The sequence below is a fragment of the Chanos chanos genome, chromosome 6, assembly GCF_902362185.1.
Source record: "Chanos chanos chromosome 6, fChaCha1.1, whole genome shotgun sequence".
Classification (NCBI taxonomy): Eukaryota; Metazoa; Chordata; class Actinopteri; order Gonorynchiformes; family Chanidae; genus Chanos; species Chanos chanos.
In genome coordinates, this window is record NC_044500.1 from 13,728,196 (window position 1) to 13,753,558 (window position 25,363).

The 25,363-nt window shown below is 41.7% G+C and overlaps 1 protein-coding gene across 1 annotated transcript; it reads right to left on the minus strand.

The window, feature by feature from the left end:
* Nucleotides 1-981: 981 nt before the first annotated feature.
* On the minus strand, nt 982-22,427 carry nectin3a (nectin cell adhesion molecule 3a). Its single transcript, XM_030778048.1, has 6 exons — nt 22,337-22,427; nt 8,326-8,673; nt 5,099-5,401; nt 3,697-3,814; nt 3,364-3,515; nt 982-1,625 (listed from the first exon to the last, which is right to left on the minus strand). The coding sequence occupies exons 1-6, from the start codon at nt 22,425-22,427 to the stop codon at nt 982-984; spliced, it is 1,656 nt and encodes a 551-aa protein (XP_030633908.1).
* Nucleotides 22,428-25,363: the final 2,936 nt, after the last annotated feature.

Genomic DNA, 25,363 nt, shown 5'->3' on the forward strand with positions numbered 1-25,363 from the left:
AAATCTGCACTTGCCACAAGCTACAGTCAAACCAATGACTTTTTGATGTCTCAAAGCAATAATCCATCCCCCTTTTCATTTGAATGTTTTTTTTTTTTTTTTTTTACCTCTTACAGCCAAACAAACAGAAATGGTTTCTCTTTTAATGCCCAAGTTATGACTAGTCTTTTCAAACTGTTTAGTCTGTCCGACGTTCAAAGGAGTGACAGGTTTAGTAGGGAGTGTGTGTTACAATACAGAGGAAGGTTAAAACAGCTTAAATCAGACAGCACTTGTGAAGTAAACCTTAACATTAATACTCTCACTGCATCACTGTCCATTTCATTCACTGATAAGTTTCTCAACCAAACTATGAGTTGCGCTGAACACTGATTAAACGTACTTAACACTTTAGTGGCCATTGTTGTGGCTAACGCTGAAGCATAAACTGAAACGATTCCTTCTTTCATCTCTGCTATATGAGGAGTAAAATGAATAACTGAAAATAAATAAGAAAAAAATATGGAATTACAAGATCTAGAACACATTCCACCTGGAATGGAATTTACAGTCATGTGCAATGTGGTGTCTGAGATAGACACGCACACATGCACTCACACACACACACACGTGTACACACGCACACACAGAGTAGCATAATCTTAGTAGATTTTTTTTCTTTCCTCAAGTCCACTCTGTGATAATAGACCAGTGGAACCTCTCCCTTTACATCCTGAAACCCCCCTCCTTTCCTCCAGTCCCTCATTATTGCTGCAGCAGGAAAACACTACTTCTACAACTCCATGGTATTTGTTTTCAAAGACCAACACTTTCTAAATCAAGCCCAGATTAAAAAAAAAAGTACTTTTTTTTTTTCCTGTTTGTTGTTGGAAGATGTATTTCATTTTATTCTTCTGATCTGATAAGCTGATTTTTATACCTCTGTCCTCGTTAAAGAAAATTCTCGTTTCTCTCAAGTAATGTTCTTTTATTGTCTCCTTCTCAGACGTACCATTCTCTGCGTGAGATCACTGACCCGTCCATGTGGGACACATAGTCACCCTCTGTTTCGTTGTCATAGCAGTCCTCCTGTAGGTAGGGGGAACCATTGTCTAGAGTGGGCAAGTGGATGGGTGGCCCGTTGGGGTTCATGTTTTGGAGGTTGTGGTGTTCAGGGTAAAAGCCACCATCTCTGTGAAGCCTTAGACTATTGCCCCACTCCCTGTCTTTGCGTTCGTTGGGGTAGTCTGGGCAGATGATGTCTCCGTCCGGTTTGGGTTTGAGGTCCTGGCTGCCCTTGCCCGAGTCGTTCCCGTACACGTCCTGTAGTTCGTGAGGCTGAAGCACGTCAAGCTGGGACTCCTTCTGCATGTTGGAGGGGCCTATGTACTGCTTGGTGTAGTAATCTCCCCGGAAAGTCCGCCGCTGACGCATGTAGCAGACTCCCCCTAACACGAGCAGGAAAACCAGGAAGAGAACTCCGCCAACTGCCACGCCCACGATGGTGCCCAGGCTGCTGTCAGAGAGAGAGGCCAACGTCGGGGATGTGAAGTGGGCATGCCGCTTATTGGAAACGGTGCTGGAGAAACCGATATTTGGCAGGAGAGTTGCAGAGGTGGTGGTAACGGCCGTGGTGGGAGGCGGCTCTGACGGGGAGAAGAACGGATCGAATGGGGAGGGAGGGGGGGGGGGGGGAGGGAGGGAGAAGAAAAGCAAACAATACGTCAACATTTGCATCTATTTTTCTTCATTATATGCACGGAGTGCATGAAGTGGTTAAAACATAAAAGAGACTGGTGGGGGGAGGGGGGGGGGAATAACCCCACACCCACTGTGGTCTCCTTATGTCTCTGGCTACAGCGCGAGAGATCCTGCTGATCAGAAGAAACAGCAGCAGTCTCAGCCAACAAAGGGCACAGTGACAACTGGGAGTGTGTGAGGCAACAGCGAGCGTGCAAGGGTCAGAGAAGCAGGGGTAATTAAGCCAGCTTGGAAAAAGGAAGCACAAAAAAAAAAAAAAAGAAGAAGATGGAGTGTGGTTCTCCTTGTGTTGGCATATAAAAACTGAGTAATTGCTTAGTGTAAGTCCTCCCTGGACAGAATGTCAACAACTGGAATCTTTTGTTACTCCAAACTCTCCCCACTAACAGATGGAGAGCTACGGCTTGGTTTGGGACCAGTCCAATTTCCTTTTTTGCCCCAGTCTATTTGTTAGTCACCGTGAAGAACTGGAGAGCTATGCATCCAAGAACTGATATCACAAAATTTGGAACGAGATTAAAAGCGAAGCCAAATGAAAATATACAAAAAAAGTGTCTCTCATGCTTCCTGCCTAAAGAATAATGAAGTTACTAAATGCACAAAAGAAACAGAAAAGAGTGAGCTGATGTGAGACAGCGATGTGTTCTCAAATCAGTGTTTACGTCATCACAGTTCCTGTAAAAGACATTTTGCCGGTCTTGGAAAATTAGGGGGAGTGAGCTAAATCCAAGGATTTTTGTTCTTAGTAACAACACACGGATCATTTTGTGGCAGAAAATATTTTAGCAGTGGTATGGTCGAATTTGCTAGTTTCACGGTGGCAGTGAAATATCTGCTGACAGTATTGTATACAGGAGTTGAATTAAGGTAAATTAACGAGTTCGGCGCTCAGTAAGGGCATGAATTTAGTGTGGTCAGTGGCTATACTCAATATGGCTGATATTTTTCCCTTTAAAAGCTGAGGTGTGGTTTCCATGGCATCTTGCCCAAACATATCATCTGTCTATTTCTCATCCCCATTGAATTTCACATTATAAACCTGGATATCAGCCCTATTTCTGTTAAATACATCCAATATGGGTTACTGCCTGTCTAAAATAGCTGTGGACGATGACGAAATCTAATCTTGCGAGATTCGTTGTAACAAAGAAGCGAAGGCAGAAGCTTATCCTTGAACTCAGCGAATAAAGTAACTGCTGCTTTCTCCACTCCCATGATCAGGCAGGAGGGATGAAACACATCACAGCTCTCCTGACGCCAAGCTGGAAAAAGTGAATGTTGAAAGAATAAACGAAAACAAAAACCAAGCCAAGCTGATATTCTGGAACTGATGAAAAGTTATTTTTCCTGTGACTGAAAATACTGAAATAATCAAGAATTTGTTTAAAAGAAACCGTTGTTGGTGCAACGCAAGACATGAAAGCCATCTCATGGGGTCTCAAGAGTCTTCCATTCCTTACCAGACATGCAAACATGCCACACAAGTCGAACACTGTCAAATTCAATAAACCGATTAATGATCTAACTAGTTAACATCCCATTAGTTTTTTTAAAACTGATTTCTGGTAGATCAGTATATGGAAGGACTGCAAGTGTGTGCTGGCAACTCGTGTGTGATCTCACCTCGGACCACGATGCTTATGTCGTCGGACCTCAGACCAACGTCATTCTGAGCCTCACACTTATAGACTCCGGAGTCATTCAGCCTCAAAGGTCGATTAAATAACAGGCTGCCGTTCACCTGCTCCACGCCCTCAGGCATCGGCCCGTCCATCCTAAGAGTACAAGACCACGCCTTAAAGAACGCAAGCTCAAATTTTTGGTCAAGCAATATTTTATGGGATCTTAATTAAAATAGATTACATGCCCTGTGTTGAAGGCATAACCATTGACTTGTGGACCACGTAGAAAAAAAAAACCTCAATGGATGGAACAGAATGACTCAGTATGACTCACCTGGTCCAGATGAAGCGATGGACCGGTGGGTTGGCATTGGTTCGACAGTCCAGTTTCCCTCTCTCGTAGCCCAAATACCAGTTCATGTCATTGCCAACCACCATCACATCTGGAGCATCTGGAACAAGTAACATTAGAAAATGCTCCATGAACATTCTAGAACTGGCCAAATTAGTTCTCTGCCCACCCAGTTCCTATGTCATTCAGAACAATGGAAAGAAGCATTTGGAAAGAACTATTTTGATTTCATGTTTACCGTTGTATGTATTTAATGAAACCCTCTGTATATGTACTGGCCTTAAAAAAGGTAGTCAGTGCTATGTCAAGTACCACCTTGTAAAATGAAAATCCTTAAGGGATAAAGAATGCAATGTAAGTATAGAAGTTGATACTAAAATGCAATAACACGGAGGGTAGACACGGAGCCCTGATGTATCTGAGAAGTGCAGAGAGGGATAACAGAGAAACAGTGAGCTCAAATGTTTTAATAATAAACTCATAGCTCTCCAAACAGACACAGACTGACTGAGTAAGACAAACCTCCCTCCACACCCCACCTAAAAACAATGAAGTCCGCATTAGGAGATATATGGCATATCTTCTGCTCTCCAAATATGTCAATAAAAATCGACTTCAGATGCTTGATTTCTTTTTAAGTGCACATCACAATAATCACCATAGTTACCAACCCCCATACACATTAAAGCATGTCTGCACTTCATCAAAGAAAACCGGGCCCTACTAAGAGTGTACGGTGTTTTAAGCATTTGAAGTCGTACTCATGCATTTGGCAGGTAATGACTGAGTTGTAAAGGCCCCCCCCCCCCTCTCTCTCTCTGACCCCCTCGTGTTTCAGTAGCAGTACCCCCTCCCACTGCAGGCCCTGCTGGAATCTGATCAATATTTCATAAAGTGCCTTCATTAAGAAGCACTCAGGCCAAACATGGAGCAGCCAACGGTTCAGGGTGCCAAGGAAATGTGCAAGGAAGACTATAACACTAAAATGACTGTTAAATGGACATTTTATGAGAAAGAGAGAGAGAGAGAGAGAGAGAGAGAAGGAGAGAGAGAGAGAAGGAGAGGGAGAGAGGGAGAGAGAGAGAGACAGAGAGAGAGAGAAATGGTGAATGCATGAGCGATGTGCTCTCTTTCAATCAGGCGGTAATAAAAAAGTTACTCTGTTCTTTGCAAAGGTGATGTCAACGATGACCCTGTCTGTTTTTGTTTTGTTTTTTTACAATATCAACACTTTGCTGTGGCGACACTGTCAGCCTAGTCCCTGCAGAAACTCAATCCCATACCAGCCAGTAGTACAACGAAAACAAATCGTGGATCTGAGGAATGGGGGGGGGGGGGGGGGGGGGTACGCTCTGAATGGAGTGGGCAGGAAGGGTGTACTCACACTGCACGTCCAGCACGTAGGGAATGTGTAATTCAGTAGGCAGGGCTGGGTGTCGCACGACGCACGTGACGACCAGCCCCTGAGCCAAGCGGGTCGGGGCCCATGTTAACCGCGCGAAGGTGGTGGTGGTGCTGTTGGGTTCGTCCCGTTTGTGCTTCTCCACGTTGCCGAGCAGGTGCTCCGACTCCCAGAATACTTCGGCGGGAGGACGGGCTCTCTCAGCCGCGCACGTGGCCACCACCACTTCAGCGCCTCCATCTAGCAAGGGCATTTCTCCACGAGTCACATACACCTTGGGCTCCACTGTGACAGAAAGAATGGGAGGAGGGGTAGGGAGAGGCAAAGAGGAAAGAGAGGGCAGTGGAAGGTAAGAGGTAAGAGGATAGACATAAAAATGGAGGATACATTACAAAATAAGTTATTGATATTGATCCATTGTACAACACAATGAATAAATAATAAACAACATTAAACAAAGGAAGGGACGTAGACAGTTGGAACTGGTCACTGTGTACCAAGCTGACAGCGAGAGCAGATTGATTTTCAAGCTTCCACTGATTTCCATTAAAAATTGATGAGGTAAGCAATTGGATATTGCAGTGGTGCTTTAGAGGGAACAATTTTCTTCATAACCTTCCTTAATGTGTCTGAAACCTTCGTAGAAGGAGAATGATGCAGCGTATCAACGTAGTCTTGCTGTGCTTTTTTTTTTTTCCTTTTCTCCAGTGTATGAAGTAGGCTGTATAGTGCTTCAGTAATCTTTGAAAGTAAACTCAGTTTTTGAGATCCCAGGTTTAGTGCAACACAATACTTGTTTATACACTGGTTTATTCTTTACATGTAGAACTGTACATCTGCTGTTTGACTGCTACACCCACCGATAATTCACTGATAAGATCCAAGCTTTTTAGTAGATGTTGCAGTATTTCCAGTTCAAAATGATTGTGGATTGTAGTCAGGAATTAAAACAAGCATACAAGGCCAAAAAATACAACCGAATAAACGTGTTAGGTTTGTCTAACAAAATCGAAAGGGGAATGCTGGGAAGGAAATTCACACAATGTGACAAAGTGTAGCTCTGTAGAGGAATATTACTGGGAGTAGTTCCATTTATGATTCACTGTGGCTACCTTTCCCTGCAATCATTAAGCCTTGGAAAACCCCTTAAAACTTGCCAATGCCCCATTTTCCACTCTGTCTCTCTCTCACACACACTCAACTCTCTCTCCCTCTCCAAGACTTTCTACAGTTCCTACTCTTCTGTCTCTCTACACTTGCTCTGCATTACTTCCTGCTCCACAGACAGCTGGATTGTGAAGCTGAGAAATTCAGCCTAACGTGCGAGTCAAGGCTAGAGGCTGCTACACCCAAATACCTGCCACCCCCTTTTCAGTGCCCAGCCCCCGCACCCCCCTCCCCTCCCCCTTCCCCCTGATGTGGAAAAACAAATGTAAATAACCTCCGAGACCCTTGTTCTAAATATAGCCCTGCGTCTCCTGCACAGGGGCACCAGTCAGACGCATTTCCCTCTCCCTGCCAAAATCACGACCTCCTCGCACATAATTCACCTCCACCCTACACCGTCCACATCACACAGGGACTCTGCTGACTCAGGGCTTTTTAAGGACATTTTGGCATCCCTGTCACATCTCCACGCCCCACTCTCAGTGGACCAGATCAAGAAAACCTGGCTGGTTTTGATAGCGCAGTGAGAGGGGAGGGTGGACCTTATGCATCTCACTCAGTGGAAAGGGTAATGATTTCCCATCAGGGAGTAGAGGGTGCCAGGCTGATTCTGTGACTCTTTGGCTCTGGACTACTTTACAAACTCTTTCACATTACATGTCAAAACAGCAATGCTTATACTTCTCGCTGAAATCAAAGCTGCACGCAAGAACTGTGTAATCAAACGCTAGACATCTCTGAATTTCTGCAGAATGCTGCAGAATGCCATCTTGATTTTATGACCCTCATAAAGTCAGACCTTCTTGCTTCCATCAAACCTCTGTCACGGATTGCAAAAATTGTTTGCAGTTCAGCACAGAACGCAGGAATTAGGCTAAGGAGGATATGACAAATGGTAAGCCTTATGAAAAGACGAACGTCTCACGGTGTCTGAATGGCAGACTGGTATTTTCATCACCTCTGAAGCCACTGCGAGAGTCTTTGTTCACAAGCAAAATTCAGGGGCTGCGTGATATATAGGCTGTTTCCTTTCCCTCTGTGTGCTAATTAACCGAGAGATCATTTCAAGTTCCTGTTCTTGATTTAGTGACTGCGCCTTACAAAATACTGCATTTGTTCTTAGCGTGTCCTAAAATGGAAGAACTTACACGCAATTTATTACTTCCTTCCAATAATAACCCGAAAAAAAAAAAAGAAAAAAAAAAAAGACAAGACACATCGCAACAAGGAATGGGAAAACAAAGCAGCTCTACACCACAGGTTTCAATGGGTTTCGCAAACAAAAGAGTGAGGTACTTATTCGTGTCCTGAGTTGTGAATAAACATCTGACTTTGTTGGACTGCTTAGCCATTTGTGGGCAAATGCTTATGGTCTCATTTTGCAAAGATCTTTTCAAATGTTCGAAAGATTCACCCCCATGTGCACATTATAGGCCTATTTGACAACATAAAGATAATCCAATCCAGACTGGAAACGTGTGGCTTTAAGATTGGGCACAAGGCCTATGTCAATACGCGACATAGAGATCGCTCAAAAGCAAACCAAAGCCTTAGAGTATTTATTAGACAGTATACAGAGCCCTGTAATTATGTGAGGCAACGGTGAATCAGATTTTCTGCAGAGAAACGACTGCTAAAAGAAATAAAGTCCATCTAGTTCTGATCCTGAAGCTTTTTAGAAAAGAACTTGACAACCAGAATAGAGCAAGCAAGACTGAAGTTGATTGGACACAGAAACAGTATGATCTGTCAATACCAGTCCAAACTAAACAGGAACATGGGCCTGACGTGCCTGCTCTTTACGAGTCCTGCTGTGTATGATCTGTAGTCTCGAATGGATCAAACAGCACACTGTGGTTTTTGGGTTTCTAAAGCGGCCAGAATTAAACACCAGCAGCTTCAATCTTAACAGTTTATAATTCAACAAACTGCTCTGGTATTGACGTTTAGTCAGTGGAACTCATGTCTATATCCTGAGTGTGACATTAGCTACGGGGGGGAATGGGAAAAGAGAAGTCAAATCAATAGAGTGGTCTACATACCCATGACGTCCACCGTAACGGAAACCTGCGTATTTCCCAGAGGAAAGGTCGAAACCTTACAAGTGTACAAGCCGATATCTGCAAAGCCCACGCCCTGCAGGACGATGGAAGCGTCGTGCACGGAGGGGTTGAGGAAGAAGGCTCGATGCTTGTATGGCTCGGCTATGGAGATGCCGAACTCGGGGTTGAAAACGGCCACGGTGATGGCGCCTGAGGGTAAGTGGCGTTCCCATGAACTCTGGGTCAGGGTAAGATTGGCCTCTAGATTCACCTTGCACGTTAAAGTGACGTTCTTCCCCAGTACAGCGCTTACAGTCTGTGGAGACTGGGCCTCGCTGCTGCACAAACCTGCGAAACAAACAAAAAATAAACAAATAAATAAACAAACAAACAAACAAAACCATTAAAAAAAACCCCAGGTATATCAATAAGTAGGTTAGATGTGTAGATGCTTTTTGAACATTGGAAATATTAAAATAAATCAAGGCCCCCCCTCCGTCTGAAATGACTAATATTACACTGACAAAAATCTACAATGAGTTTGCGTTGGATTGCCAAGCCAATTCAAAGCCTATCCTAATTGTTTCCACATGTGTTCAAAGACACACGCAGAACTCTATCTCGCTGCTCCCAGCTAACGTCACTTGCAACAGACATGATCAGACATTAGAGCGAGAGTCATAAAAGACCTTAAGCACGAGTGCGCTGGTTAGGGAGAAGGGTTGAAGGCAAATAATAAGGGTACGCATTTCCCAGAACTCTAATTATGCCACATGCAGGAGACACTGATCTGGAACTGCACCAGTGGTGGGAGTGCTGTACCACACAGTCTGCGGCTCACAGTCTTAATGGGGCCCATGCAAACTCCCTCCTGGTTCACCACGGGACACTCGGACTGTCCTTTCTGCTAACCGGCTCAGCACCTTAACACATAAAAAATTTCTGGAACCAGATTAAACATTTCTAGTGATTTGATGTTGCTTTTTTTTTTTTTCGTTGTTTAATAGGCCTCTTTAATCTATGTCTGTACCTTCAACATGTTTATGTGAGCATGCTGGAGTTATTTGCTGACACATGTAAACATGATTTTTTTTTTTCTTTTTCTTTTTTTTTTCAGAGAGCCAGCAATTTGGGGTAATTGAATAAAGGTGGGGTGCATCAGTGGAGGTAGAGCAATAGGCCACCCTGCCCTTAGCATAGCCTTAATGAAGACTATAAGAAACAAATGACTGAGAGTGAGTGGGCCATGAACACAGCTTTTTCTTTGCTTATCATCGATCCAAAGAGGTCCCTGTGCTGTTCTTATCTGTGTTCAGTGCGTTAATATCATGTAAAAACGCAATATTTCTTTAAATTACAGGGCGTATACATGAGGACTTTGACTAAGCAGCTTGGACAGTAGACTATTGTTACAAGAGACTGGAATCTGAAATGAGAGACTTCCACGCAGGAAATGACTCTCTACCAAAAAGCAAAATGCAAAATAGAAAACAGTTAAAAAACAAGAAAACAGCATTCGAAGTTGAGAACATCCAACACTTAAAATTAGGGGAAAAAAAACATTATAGGCTATATTTTGGAGGTTGTGTAAAAACCATTTCAGAGCCTGAATCTGCTCTGTCAAAAATAAATCACTTCAGTGAGTCATAAGGGGTTCATATTAAAACAGAATTAAAGTATAACTTTAAAGGGGAGTATCTTTAATCATATGATTTTATTTCCTTAAAGGAGCGGCAGGAAACTTTTCCCCCCACTGAACAAAACGCCGGGCTCAAACTATTCATAGCATGAAAAAAAAAATATATTACCTCTGCTACTCAAAAATGTTAGGTCCTAAAACGTGGCTGATATTTTGAAACCATGGCAGTGAAACACTAGTGGTAGACCACAGTCATTATATTTTGCCTATACGGGGATAGAGACTCTCCCCGTTCCTGGTCCCCCACTCACCCTGTAATTGCAAGAAAGTATATACACATACAGTGGGTGTACACACACACACGCACACACACACCACTCACAGAGAGAGAGAGCGTGAAAGAGAAAGAAAACAGGAAAGTTGTAGTTGCACCAATGCTGTAGTCTGTCATCCTATATAATGCCTTCCAAGTTCTCTCACTCCTCCAGTGTTTGGTTGATAAAATGAAATGGGAAAAAAAAAGAGACATGGAACAGTAGCAAATTTTGATCTGATATGTGTCCATGTGCTTGCATGTTTGTGTGTGTGTGTGTGTGTGTGTGTGTGTGTGTGAGTGTATGTTCCTGTGGGTTGAGGGGGATGGGTAGTGTCCAGCCCGTTCAGAAACTACTGAGAACTGTGGTTAAAGTGACATTACAAAATAAATAAATAAATAAATTTCAGTCAGATATTAGCACGCAACAGTACCACTATGTGTAACGTGACATTTGTCATTTAAGGGTTATGTAGCATTTACTTCTTCATCTAAAATGAACAAAAAACTAAATAAAGACAGAAGCAGGCTGTAAAAATGTGGTTCTTCCTTGTTGGTTTTGTTTTGTTTTTGGTGGATGGGCTTAAATAAGCATGGCGTGAAGTCTGCATCTGTAGGTCATCACGGCGACTCAGCCACTTTAACGTCACTCATTCGCCTATTAAATCAGCATCACCATCTCCATCTATTCATCCATCATCTAACCTGTCATTCTGTCTCCTTCCCCTCCAAACGCTTCTTTATGTTTTCCTCTCTTCTGCTACCATTACCTATCCACTGATAATCTGATAAGGACAGTCACATAACATACAGGTTTACTCCTCGTATTTTATTAATGATTCCTAAAAGCTGTTGTTGACAGAAAGAGAAATGCAGGCTCTGGGGGTCATGTCGGGTTCTTACTGTCTGAGATATACACATTTAGGCCCCAGTTCAAACGTTACAGAAACACATGGTGCCTATGGGCTCATGAAAATGTGGTGGGAGACAAATATGCTATTTCTAGAAGTGTGTGAAGGATACAGATAGGGATAAATGCATGTGCACTCACTCACACACACACACACACACACACACACACACACACACACAAAATGTACCTTTCCAATACGGTGCCCACTGATTCGATATTTGGTTCAGTGAAACCAGTAACAAAGTTACCCCTGAGCAAAAAAAGGCCACTGTTTATACCTGGGGTGTGGAGGCTGTTTCTCTCAGTATTGTGTGACAGAGATCTTGTGAATGCTAGAACGATCTACGTGTCCTTCCCACACTGTGCACGCAGTCTCTGCAATGCACAGCTGTCCTTTATCCAATACTCTGCTGAGCAGCTATTGATTCCCTACACCTCTGTCTTGTCACGGCTAATGATGATAGACACTGGGATAGATGAAGAAACACAAACAGGTTTAAGTATCAGTGCGCCCTTCTGCAACAACACGCTTGTGAAAACTCTGCCTGGCTCTTCAGCGACGTGCTGAAATGCCTGGTATGCCGGAGTGTGAGTCGATCCAAAAACGGCGTGCATTCTTCCCCGGACACCTCTTGCCATGTGCCACATATCATACCTGCTCCCAAAAACCCTGGCGAAAAAAAAAAAAAAAAGTCCCCTCCAAGAGGGATACAGTATGCCTCTCTGAATCAGAACCGGAGGGAGTCTCCTTATATTTCCATGTGCTGAATGTTAAGTGAGCAGGTGGTAGGGTTACACTGTTAGTCCTCCATCTTGCGCTGTGCATGACAGATGGCCAGGGCCTAGAATATCTGAACCCAGGCCAGAGGAGCACACTGCTGTCCATGTTAGACGTCTGAACCAAACAGACACGTTCAAAATGTTTGAGACTTTATCACACACTATCAGAGACAGTGGACACGTGAGAAATAATCGACTTGTGAGCCATGGAAAAGCAGATAACTTTCAAAACACTTCAGGCTACACGACATTTCACCTCCAAAAGTTGAAAAGAAACTTGTAATTCTTTGAAAGCCAAAAGCGCAATATTTTTCCATTGTGCAGAGGTACCTTGTGGTTCCAAACACTTTAAAGGCGCCATCAGTATGATAAACTCAATTCACTACGATTCAGAGAGCTGAATATATTGCTCTCGCTCACTAAATCAGATAAAAATGTTAGTGCAGACTGGCTGTAAGTGCTAAATGTCCTGAAACAATCTGAAGAGTATAACAAGAGAAGTGGACTACAACAACAACAATAAAACTAGGTTAGATACAATCAATACAGAGCAAAAAACAGCACGACAAACTAACAAAATAGAAATGTCTATTTCCAAGAAACGACGAAACTCAAGAAACGAATAAGCTTTTCTTCCTTGGAACATCAGTGACCTATCCTAAACTTAAAGGCCCATTTTCTGGATGAAACTTTAGCACACACAGTAGACTTGTGTGATCAGGCTCTCTTTAGTTTCCTCAGTGTACTTGAGAACATCCACATAAAAAAAAAGGTTAGCCATACGCCAGCAGTAGACATTTTACAACATATCTGGGACAATACGTGGAACATTCCTGAACTGGTGAGGAGAGGTTGCTGAACTGTGCTTAAGTGAGAATGAGAAGTGATGGAAAAGGGAATCTGGGTGGGCTGGTTGTGGTAGAGGGTGTTAAGCCATCATTAAAGGAACGCAGGATTAGAGCCCACTCTGAGATTCCCCTACAGCAGGTTTCCTCAAGTCCTCCTGAGGAACGACACAAGCCCACACAAAGCTTCTTACATCAGGTGTAATTTATTCCTAACGCCTGCTGGCCAAAATTCAGCTGTGACAACCTGGGCCCCTGCCTCTGTATCGCTATTGGATTTGCCAGTGGTCTGCTTTGTGAAATCACACATCTGCATACAGACAAAGCAGAGAAAGTGCAGACCTGTGACCATTACTGACTAGTGTTTGGTCTGAGGTCCCTATCTTTTCCATGGGTGAAGGGGTCAAAAGCAATAAAGGAATGGAAAGAGACCAAGATGTCATGAACCCTAACAAGTTTCAACAGGAAATCAGAGCAGAAGTCAGCAGAGCAGAGAGTTGCATGCAGCAGGGGGGCAAAACACAGTTCTGCATCATCATCAGCTAGGCCTATGTCTTGGAGTAAGCATCACTCTTGGTATGGATCAACGTGGCAGTGAGATTTGAGACAAAAACCTCACTCCTCTCAGGAATTTCACACAGCAAACAGAATTAATCTGCCTTCTTATCATGTTTAAGAAGAAACCGCTTCAGCTTTCGCTGTCTGTATTCCTCCTTGAGTTACAACAAACACACAGCTTAGGGGAAAAGCATTATTGACAAAACTATTGGTATGAAAAACGAGGAGCATGATCAGCATACCTGGGTCAGATTACACAAATGGCCCTTATGAGAACCTGTCTCCCAGAATACACTCCACTCATAAAACCAGCCTAAGGAGTCAGACTACTCTCTGAACTGAGGTAAAGAGTGCTGAGGTAATCTGTTGCATTATTCACCTGAAGATTTACCATAATATTTAACGTTAAGTCTCCTTCCTTCCTGGTATTGTTACTTGGGTGGGTCAGGATTAGTTCCATTCTTCTAAATCACAACAAATACACTTTGGCAAATTTTCTGCATTGCAGATGGTAAACTTCAGAGCCCCCTCCCTCCTGAAGATCCTTTTTTTTTCTTACACTTCCTTTATTACTGTTTTTTCTTACTCATTCACATTCAGCATAAGTTAAACAGCTGAGAGACAGAGAATAATCAGTAGAGTCATCAGTTAAAGAAGCGTTAAAACTTGTTGAGACTTCTTCAAAAGGCACAGAAGAACCACACTCTAAAACCTGATGACTTGATGCTAGGGGTATTGTCTGGTAAGGCAGTAATACAAACACACTAACAAAACTAACAAACTGCTGTGTGAACTGCAGGTCAGTGGTGGTGGCATCTCTCATCCCTCTGTGTGAATGAGAAGAGTCTAAATAAGGGAGCAGCAGAGTTAGAGGTTAAGCCATGAGCTGAACCCTGTTCCATTAGACCAGCAGTTTGATGTGTCGGTGACAAGACAGCGCCTTTACACCGTTCATCGGTACATCACTGGCAAAAGGACACAAAGAGATAATGTTCATCGCAGTAACCTAGTGCAGCCAGATCAGATGCCTTGGGTAGTATCAAATTCATATTCCATCATACCACATTGTCCATTTTTTTTTTCCTTTAACCTATTTCCATACTTAGTTTGATCTGGGAGCATGCTGGCTAGCACCTCAGCTCTCTCACAGTGGGTTTTCTCAGGACTATGCTTTGGGTCAGCTAGATGGTGTGCATGATCCGTCACTGAGCTCTGGAAACATGTAGTTGGGGGAGGAAAACAGGGCTTGAGTCTGAAATTCCGTAACACAAGGCTTGGTTGCAGCCATGCCCACAAATGCACTCTGAAATTCACAGAGCAGCCTTAAGGAACAATTCACATTCTGAACAAACAAGAGCTAGGCGTTCGACTTCCTCACCAAAACTCACTCGCTGTTTCCTTTCTGTGTAACCCTATCAGCACCTACACTCATGTTTAGAAAAACACATCATGTTTTTAAGAGGAAAAGCCAATATATAAGCCTTAGGTAGCACAGAAACTCACAAAAAAGAAGTCAGACTGTTTTTCCTGATTCTCTTTGAGTGTAAACCTTAGACTTGTACCTAGATTTATAGCAGCATTAACTGGTAAGCAGGTCCTACATAAAAACAAGCTAACAAAAGTCCAGGATTGATGATTAGAGGAGAAAAGTGAATGAAAACACTTTGAAGGGGACAATGTCACAGGGATACAGTGTAAAGGTCTGCATTTCATTATCTTTCAATGATACATTTTATAATTTCAAGATAAAGCTTGATTGGAACACAAACAACTGATTGTAAGTACTGTATCAGCTTCACTGAAAAAGTAATAAGTTACGTTGGATATGAGATATGAGTATCAACTAAAAGCTGAAAGAATACATCCAAATCTAAATAAACCTGGAACACTAACTCTTAAAACAACCTCCAAGAACTTACAGTGTCATTACAAGGTAACACCCCCAACACCCCCCCCCCCCCCCCCAAAAAGAGAAGGAAACAATTTAAGGAATAAGCTGAGACGAAAAACAATCATTTTCTTCATTGCTTTTCATTTCCAGTTCTGTTTTTCATCGAGTTTGAGCTGTGTTAACCTCGTGGCAGTAACTTTAAGGCAGAGTGACAACTGGAAAAGTATGAAAGACGGCCTTTTGTGATCAGACCCGCCTCAATTTCAACTCTATCAAACAAATCACCTATATCAAATCATCTCATAACATAAACAGGGGATGAATTATCATTAAACTTCGCCAAATTTATTGAAGTATGTGTTGTCTTGTCCTGAGCCTGCATTGCAGCTGTTGAGTGAGTTTCTTGTGTAAAGGCTGGAAAATGTGTACCATTACTAATGGCCTAATCAAATTCTAAGTGTAGGCTATGTCCCACATCACAGTAACTGTTCATCTAGCATAACTGGCCAAGTAGGAGCCAAATGTCTGATGCACAGATGTTACAGCAAGTGTCCAATACGCCTGCACCTCAGTATTCTGTCAGGCCACTTAATGGGGGGATGGAGTTAAGGCATCAAGCCACAGAATCCAGCCAAATACTTCACAGTAAATAATACAGCTAGACCTACAGACGCTGAATAATTCATGTACCTTCAGTCTATTTGTTTTCAAAGGTCATAAATTTAAAGCTAAGTCTTGATCAAAGGGACAAACTGTGTGTTAATGGACATCTAGACAGCGACAGATTAGTTACTCATTTCTTATGACTACGTTCTGATTTGCCTGCATAACTAACCAAGCTACAATTTCCTTCAAGCATTTTCAAAAACGCACACAGCCACTGTTGGAAATAAGACCGCGGAACTGGGTTTGCTGTAAAATGGGAAATGTATTTGTTAAGACTTTTTTTTCAATTTTCAAATTGAATAAATGTGTTCCTTGGCAATACAGTGCAGTGAGATCACTGAAGATGACTCATAAAACTGTGTTCTCCACAGGAAACCAACAGCAAACCACACAATGTGGATCCCTGGTGCAAAGGAGGCACTGAGACATACGAATCTTTGCCAACAGACACACAAACATAGAGATACAAGAAGACAAACCACAGAAAAAAACAATGCGCTATCTGACTGTGAATAACAATGCTGAGTAAATGTGGCGGTCTTGATCCATTAAGGCTCTGAAGGCATTCTAGTAGTCAGGGGGTGGGGGGAGTTTACCTTCCTGCCACTTCCGCTTTCCCACTCATTATTACCCCTCCCTCTAATTCAAACACAAAGGCTCTAAGCCCATGTGATACACAGAGCCCACCCGCTTTGAATGGTTTGCAGGTTACGCTCAGTTTTGTTTGCACGCCTAAGGGAGTAGATGCAGCAACGTCTGCAGTCGCAAAATTGACAAACAAACAGCACTCAGGCAGGAAAAACACGAGGCTGCACTGAACCCCCTCTCCTGACAAACTCAGAGCCCTCTTCAAATGGACAAGTTACACTGCCTTGTTTATCCCCTCCGGCATCATCCCTCCTACTTTGCTCTTGAGTGAGTAGGTAATTAGAAATATCCTAACATTCCTTTTCAATCTAAATATAGCGCTCACTTGTTTTGTTTCGTTCCCCTCAGAAACCACCAAAACACAATCCATATTCAGATTCAGAAACATACACAAACAACTGTCAACAAAAGAAGTCTATCATACAAGAGGTATGTGGAAATCTGGGCTGTGTGTGGATCTTGTTTATGAACAATAAGAGAATTCTGATTGAATCAAGTTCCAGTCAAAGCACAGGACATACTGAACACTGCCTATAGCCTGTTTGAGAGCATGAGCTCAAACCTCCTTATGTTGAACAAAAGCTGTAAGAGACTCTATGACTGGACAAATTCACCCTCTTGTGTGCTTGCAACATTTCTCTTGTAGACATTTCCTCATTTTCCCCATCTCAGTGATCAGTTTCTCTCAGCTAAGCACTGCCGTACACATTTATACGGTTTTGCACTGTGGCATGACGCACAAAAGGGTGCTTCTGTTGCTGGCTATGTCCAACTACGTTTCACTGTGGTTTCCCATTGTTGCTGGATTTGCCATCTGATATTTGTTTTAACGCTGCTCTTTGGTTATTTGGCTGCAATTTGGCTGTCCTCATCCTTGTCTTGTCCTTTTGTATTGTGTGTCTGTTTGCTACACTCCTCCTTTTTTTTTTCCCTCTCCCTATGCCTATCCTCTACCCCTTCATGGGCCTCTTGGCTCTTACCAGGCTGTCCTTGTTAGTAAGAATTTGTGCTTAACTGACCTGCCTGGTTAAATAAAGGTTAAAGAAAATAAATAAATAAAGGTCCAGGCAGATGGCCGTGCAGGACCACATCAGATTGCAGTGAGGTATGCTTTGAACTGAACGGTTTTCTTTGGTGCCACGCATCAGGTGTGAGTAAAACATGGATTTAGGGGCTGCCTACTGATGTATAGGTCAGTCTACATATAACCCATCCTTTAGACATGTCCATCCCCCTTTGTCTTCCACTATTAAGTGCACTGTTCTATATTTACGTCTGTAGTTCTGTGGTCCGGAGCACTATGGAGGCAAGAGTCATTTAGGTGACATAATTTAAGGCTAGATCTTGGTGGTGTTATGAAACAGACTAATTGCAATGGACTCCATCACTGTACCAAAAGACTACATAACACCAGGCACTGCATAAATTTTCAATGAACTGTAAGCTACTAAAAGCAAAGAATCGTCAGCACTGCCCTGTTTTATTGGGCACCATGTCTCTGTCTTTTACAGCTTCATTCAAGTTTCAGGCTGAGGAGGGTTCTGCTGTCTACCCTCCACGGACTCGGCACAGCATTAATCCTCCATAAAAATATACCCATTCTTTCAATAACACATAAAGAAAGAACTGACTTCGTTTAGCGAGTGCTTAAAAAAAAATCTATCACCACCATAAGCCAGCTTTTCAGAGAAGAGAAAGCTAGAGAACAGTCGTATTGTCATCCTCCTCATATTCAACCTACATATTTCACCACTTAGCTCACACTGACAGTATTAAAAGGGGACTGCGGAGTACGGCTGTAACTCAGTGCTCGGGAAAGCCACCCATGAGCTGTACCCCCGCACCGTAGCCCTCGTTAAAAACTTCCACAGCAACTCACAACTACAAAGACGGTGAGGAAGAATCGCTCACGCAATTAATGCTCTTTGTTCAATGTCCTCGTCGACAAGGACGAGGACACGTTCGCTCCTATGAAATCTGTTTGACTTGTTTTAACTAGAGGGTTAAAACATCACTGAGGTGAGTCAGAAAATATAACAGCTGAACTGTCGAGGGGCAGGGCTACATTTTTTGCATGCAAGTTTTTGTTTTTTTTCCTCAAGTGCCTGATTAAAAAAAGAAGTGGAATGAATAATAACGTGCAAGCTTTTGAATTTCACTTGTGAACTGTAAACATCAAAGACCATCACATGGAACTACCTCAAAGTTCAGTTCAGCTGAACTCAATCTGATGACAGGGTCCTGAATGGAAACACCCAAAATAAGAGCGGTAAAAAACAAACACACAAACAGCAAAAAAATTAAACAATCCCTCCTTATGGGATGATTAAATCTGGCATTTGCTCAATTTAAAGCAAACAGCCTACTGTCAGTAACTACAAAACAAATTTGAGTGAATTTTAAATTGCAATTTTAGTGGATGTTTTTAATGTACATTCACTAGAATAAACCCAACTAAAAGACCAGATGAAAACTGCACCCTACGGTCACCTGGAGTTAATAAGTTATTTTACTTTCAAGTTTACGGAAGTAAAATAACTGGGACGTAAAGTCTATCCAACTCCAAGAAATCTTACAACTTGTCAGATTATTTTAAGAGCACACATGTGCGACACATAACTTAATAAAAAAAAAGAAAAAAATAATAAAGATCTCTTCCCACTATGTCCCATTGGCAGGCCTGGAGATCCCTGTGTAACATTCTTTAAAAGGATGCAACCTAGTTACTGTAGCCCAGACTCACATCTGTGTGGAGGATGGACGTTACACCCAAGAGACTGCTTCAGTCGTCACAGTTTGCACTCGACTGTGTCATCAAACCAAACAATACAGCACAAGCCTCAGCTGCTGATGGTGTTCCTTCAAAAGAGCCTTTTAATTTGATTGGCAAGTTTCAGACTGCTGTTTCACGGGTTAAATTACGTTAAGTCCATAGATGGGCTTGATGCCGCAGCGGCAACATTTGGACAAGTCCCAGTTCAGCCTAAATCAGTTTGCAGAATAAGAATCTGCCCCACAACAACAATGATATTCCTTGGAAATCGCAATCAGTTGGCAGGCTGACATTTTCTATAAATGAGGAAAAGGTAATTACCATTTGTTACCTATGCGTCACACCCAAACACAGGATCTAGGGCAAACTCTACCAGTAAAAACTGTCAGCTTCACAAAACTGCACAGAACAATTAGCCCTTGACAGACCTGAGAGAAAATGATTTACAGAGTGATTTCTCAGCACAAAATTGCAATTAATTTACAGACACAGTCTTCAAGCTTGCAAGGGGTGAAAGTTTGAATGTAAAATCTCAGCATTCCATCACGAAAAGTCTGTCGATTCAAGTTCTGAGAACTTTTTGTTCTGAGATCCTCAGACCTTTTACTTACAAAGTTGCATTTGTCAAGAAAGTGGGCATGTTTTGGTCATCTTGTTTTTTTCTTCTTCTTGTACCACAGGCCATGTTATCTTATCATTACAATAATGTGAAGGCCAGGGCCTTTCAAGATTTCTGGGAGAGCTGAACTTTTTTATGACTGGATCCCTGCTTTTTGGCCTGCTCTGACCTTAGCTGTTGTCCAGACACTCAACAGGCCATTGTGCTTTCAAGTTGAGGTCACCACCTCATGTTGAACTTGTTGTAAAAGATCTGACATACTACTCCTGACACAAGTCCAGGCTAAGGGCTTATATCAACATTACCATGCTGATGTACATGTGAATCAGTTCAGCAAGATAAAAGACCACTAGGCTATGTCAAAAATCTAATTGTGAAATATCTGTTTTTCAAAGCCATTGCTGTGAATGTACGTCTTGTTCAAAGCCAGCTATACCAGTGCATTGCTGACTCAAATAATGTAAAGTTAAAACACTTGTCAGTTTAACACAACCACTGATTTGGAAACAGTGTGCATCACTCAGTCTGTACTAAACTTAACATCTCTGAACTGTACAGAGACAAGTACATCTGAATCTGAGATCCCAGTCTCACAACATGTTCAGGCGACAGGCCATGGCTGAAGATAGGCTGTGAAAACCCTTACCGACTGTTAAACATTTATCTAATTACATTGAAGGCACAGCACTAAAAGAAGAACCCACAAAGCTGTGCTGCTCAATTACAAACTGCACCGAGTCTGCCTATAACCATATCCTTCATATACCCCTATTTAGTCCCAATCCTTCTGCACTGAAAATGGCACAGTCTAAAGATTGAAGTCTCCTTACAATCCCTGCTTTCATAGCACTATATTATTATCAAAACACGGTTAAATGTTGAAAGTACTGCAGTAATCAGAGGATAAACATTTCAACATGCTTTATCACAAGGATGTTAGCAACTTTTTTTTTTATCAACCATATCTTGTCTGTATGTGTCCAAACGTTTAGAGTAGCTCAGTAGTAGCTTGGAAAAGCAGGGAATGAGAAGTATGCCTGGGGAGGCTAATGTTCCTCTTGAGTGACATGAACAAAGGCAACATCAGGTGTCACTCTGTGCCAAAAATGAAAAAGAGCACCTGTAAAGATAATTAGGAAGGGACTGAAACAAGCAGAGTAGGAAAAAATCCTTCTAACTTTGATAACAGAAGAGCGTCATTCAGACTATCTGACGACAAAATGGTTCATTTTTTGCCCCATCCAGTTTATTTATTTCCGTATGACCATACGGGTCTAATTTGTGTCTGTTGTTATAGTTCATTTGAATTATACCCTACACAATCAGTGTTTCAGTTTGGCTATATTTGGCTAAAAGCGCTTTTCCAGCTCTACTGTTAGTGGTAACAGAAATGGAAGGTAGTTTGGCATTGGGCCTACCAGCAGGTCAATACCTCCAGTCTCTGTGGTTGCAATCCTCTTCCTCTCAAGTCACTGAAATATGCCTTCAATTCCCTTGACTCTACACACCCAGCCTTAAAAGGCTCCTCTGTATTCTATGACTAAATGCCTCGGCTCCAATGTCTCATTCTATTCTCATCCTTTCTTTTCCGTTTCTTTTTAAACCTTGCCTTTATGATACAAATAGAAGTTTACACGGTTAGAAGTTGTTGACGACTGACAGTTTCTATAAATAAATCCAAGAAATCCACATTCGTGTAAAGGAGGAAACCCACGTTCCTACAGAGTCGGAACTGCTGCAATGAAACGCAATTACTTTGCCTGCGAAATACTTACAATGATAATATCGTGGGAACAACAACTTAACACTGTCTTACAAGTGTTGTTACCTAAATAAAGAACTAAAGTTCTTGTGAGAACTTCTTGAGGGGCTACGCACACACAGCAGTAATACCAAGAGACCGTGCACGCTGCATACCGCAGTAGGTTAAGTTCCCTGATTCACAAAAGACCGTTACTTGGCAAATGTAGGTAGATAGTAACCTTAGCGGTTTTTTCAGTTGTATAACGTGTACTTTAAAGATTTTAACGCTGAAAATCAATATTTCACATCAAGTAACTTAGCTAAAACAAACAGTCGTTGTTAAGGTTTTCAATACGCTGTCTTGAAAAATGAGTTGGGTGAATGAAAAGATTGTTTTAAGTTAGCATACTAAACTTATACCTCACTAGCTGCCTAGTTGCTTGCGCACGAACAGCGTATCACAACCACAATCATGCAATAGTGCTTGGTAATCGCCAGAATGCATCTACCTAGCCCTGCGTTAGCTAGCTAATTTACCGAAGTAATCTAACTTGCTAACTTTGAGACAATACACTGTTATTGAATTGATAAGACCTTTTAAGATAAGAAAAGTGTGTACTTACCGGTAAACAAATTTAAAACCACAGCAAATATGGTTGACAATCCATGGAAAATTGAGACACTCCCGAGATCAACTTGCAGTCTCCTTGCCATGATTTCTGACTGACATACATTCGTCTCCTCTGTTCTCCTCTCTTTGTAGCACCTCGGCGTCGCGAGCGACGGCTCTCCATAGCGGTCGACCTATGAGGGGGCGGTACCATATCTCAATTTAATTGCGGTTTTGTGAAGTCGTATTCCACCACTTTCACTATAAAATAAAATCAGAAATAAACGTTAAATTTTTTAACTTCTGGGCTATTTCATTTAGCGTAAATTACCTTAAGAACTTGCCTGTGTCACTGTACATATGTCACCTAAAACGGTAGTCCTACCGGAGGAGCTTCCACCATTCTAATGGTATAGAAAGCTCTTAAACCTTATCACGCACGAAAGGTCACTGCATAAAAAATCACCCAAAACACTGAATTTCATACGTGAATCACTTCATTGTGTATTCGTTTAAAAATGTGTCAAGCCTTACGAATGTGATTTCACAGGCTAGATTAAGGCTGAACCCATTATGTGATGCATGTAAGAAGTTGCTGTGAACTTTATTCAGTTGCTAGCTGCATATTAGTCAAGCTACTTAGATACTGGATAAACAGTTCACCAAGAGGTTAGCACACAATGACGGTAAATCGGAGCAAATAAGCCGCTCACATTTTGCAGGACAAGTTGTTTAACACAAAGCACAGTCTTTGTCAGACTGTATTGCAGTGAAAACAACCATGGACATGGACTCTCTCTCTCTCTCTCTCTCTCTCTCTCTCTCTCTCTCTCACACACACACACACACACACTCACACACACACTTGCTCCACAAACAGATTCATTCACAGGTGGAGCACGTGCTTGACGAGTACAATGATTTACTCTAACGCGAAGGCCAACTTCACAGGTACTCAATACATAGAGCAGGTAGGGGACAACAAAGAGGTAAAGTGCACAGCATATCCATCATACACTATGACCACATCAGGACTGACAACCACAGTATCATTACTAAATAAGCAAACCTACTCTCATTATTTAACCAACAGCTACATAGTTTATATTTATTAATTTACTAAACACTGTGTTTAGTAAATGAATATGTAGGCTACAATGATATGTACCAAACCGTGTGTGTAAGGAGAAATATACAACTGCTATTATGTGTGGCATCAATGTTTCCACTGCACTGTCAATCAGGGTTGGCATTTACTGCTGGAGGTTGCATATCAACAAATCCAGCTTCCTCTCAAGGGACCTGTAATGGCTTGGTCCTCATCTACTGCATCATTTAACCCAGGTCCCAAACCATGTCTTCCCAGCAACAGCAAAGCCCAGATTCACGTAGATTAAAGTGTGAGCCACGCTGGGCCAGCGTCCTATAATCCTTGTGTTTTATTTATGTCTTCAAAAGGGTGATAAATCCCCCACTGAGTGGTGCCATTTGCACCAATCAATCAGTCCTATTGGAGTTCTTTTTGGATTTGCTGTATTTCATATTCTGCCTTATTGAAATGGAATGTCATCAGAATGTGTCACCCTCAATAAAATACTGCCTTCATTTGTACCTTTTCAGATCTTCAGCAAATGTAATTAATTGCCATAATGTAAGTATATTCTTGTCTGGTGAATCTCATGTCTGAACTTATTCCTTTCATAAGAAAATGATTCAAAGTGTGCAAGATATACTTCTGAGGACTAATTTGTGGTTATTGCTTTTGGCTGAAGTTGTTATCTTTTACTTGTATTAGTTCTCTTAGTATTCTTATTTCATAGCAGGATAAACCAAGGACCAAAGGGTCTGTTACTGAAATGTTGCAATTTTACTGAAAAATTAATCTTCAGGTATTGAATGTAATACAGGGCAGACTAACTAAGTTTGTAACAACTACTGGATACACTGATCTGGATACATTGTCAAAAAATGCTTGGGAATGAAAAATACTGATAAAAAAATATTAAAGAGAAAACATGAACAAACTGTCCTCTTTTAAAAAATTCAAGTATTTATTGCTCATGCGCACTTTACTCATGGGTACTTAAATGACTTTGTCATGACTACGCCGGTCTTTTATTTTCCATTCATTTGAATTTTCTTTATGCTTGATAATTAGGTTTATTTAGGTTGTTATCCTGTTACATCTGCTGACCTGCTAAAACAGAATAATGTGATTTCAATCGTAATATCGTTGCCAAATTGTAATAACTCAATTATAATGTATTTTGGTTGTGCCACAAGTCTCATTCATGACACAGTTCTTATGTTGGTAATGGAATGCTGTTGCCACCTGCAGGTTTGTCTGCATTATGTCTTGACTGGGGTGAGTTAGGCTGTTGCTAAACTAAATATGTTTGCATTACTCAGAAATAATTATTTTTAAATAAATTAAATAATACATCTTCAACTGAACCATTAAAAAGTTTTTTTTTTTTTTTAATAAATATCATGTCTCCAAGGAACCTATCAGAAAGATCAATGCAGAGCACACACCTACAATATTTTAAAAGACATCTTCCTGGATGAAAGTCAAGTTTGTCTCAAATTATTGACTGAGATAATTTACTGCTCCCAGTCCTACACCAGCAGGTGACAGCTTACATATCTACTTGCATGTCTTCACTTCATTCATTTTTTGTCTGAGGAAGTATATAAATTGAGCATGCTATTACAGGATCAATGTATTGATCCATAAAACTGTTACACACATTAACTTACTTCCTCTTGTACTGGCACAGATGTGTCCCTTGAGACATAAGATGTCAGGTAATGGGGTTTCGTTAAAGCTGTCATTTATGAAAAGCTTTTGCATTTTTCATCATTGCGCAAAAATCAAAGATTACAATACAATCTTTTCCAACTGATTCTTTGCACTCCAAGTTAAGGTTAGAATTACCCTGCTTCTGGTAAAAGTAGAGTAACATAGATGTTGTACCCAAATTCTGTGTATCTGTGCTAAACTGAGCAGGCAGGGTTATATTTTGTATCAGAGATTATG

What these genes read in the sequence shown, in the direction of transcription:
- nectin3a (XM_030778048.1), bottom strand. Translation starts at nt 22,427, where the DNA reads ATGGCAAGGAGACTGCAAGTTGATCTCGGGAGTGTCTCAATTTTCCAT. An exon ending in CGTTACGGTGGACGTCATGG is followed by an intron (nt 5,402 to 8,325) that starts GTATGTAGACCA and finishes TTTCTGTCACAG; the next exon opens with TGGAGCCCAAGGTGTATGTG. An exon ending in CATAAGCATCGTGGTCCGAG is followed by an intron (nt 1,626 to 3,363) that starts GTGAGATCACAC and finishes TCTCCCCGTCAG; the next exon opens with AGCCGCCTCCCACCACGGCC.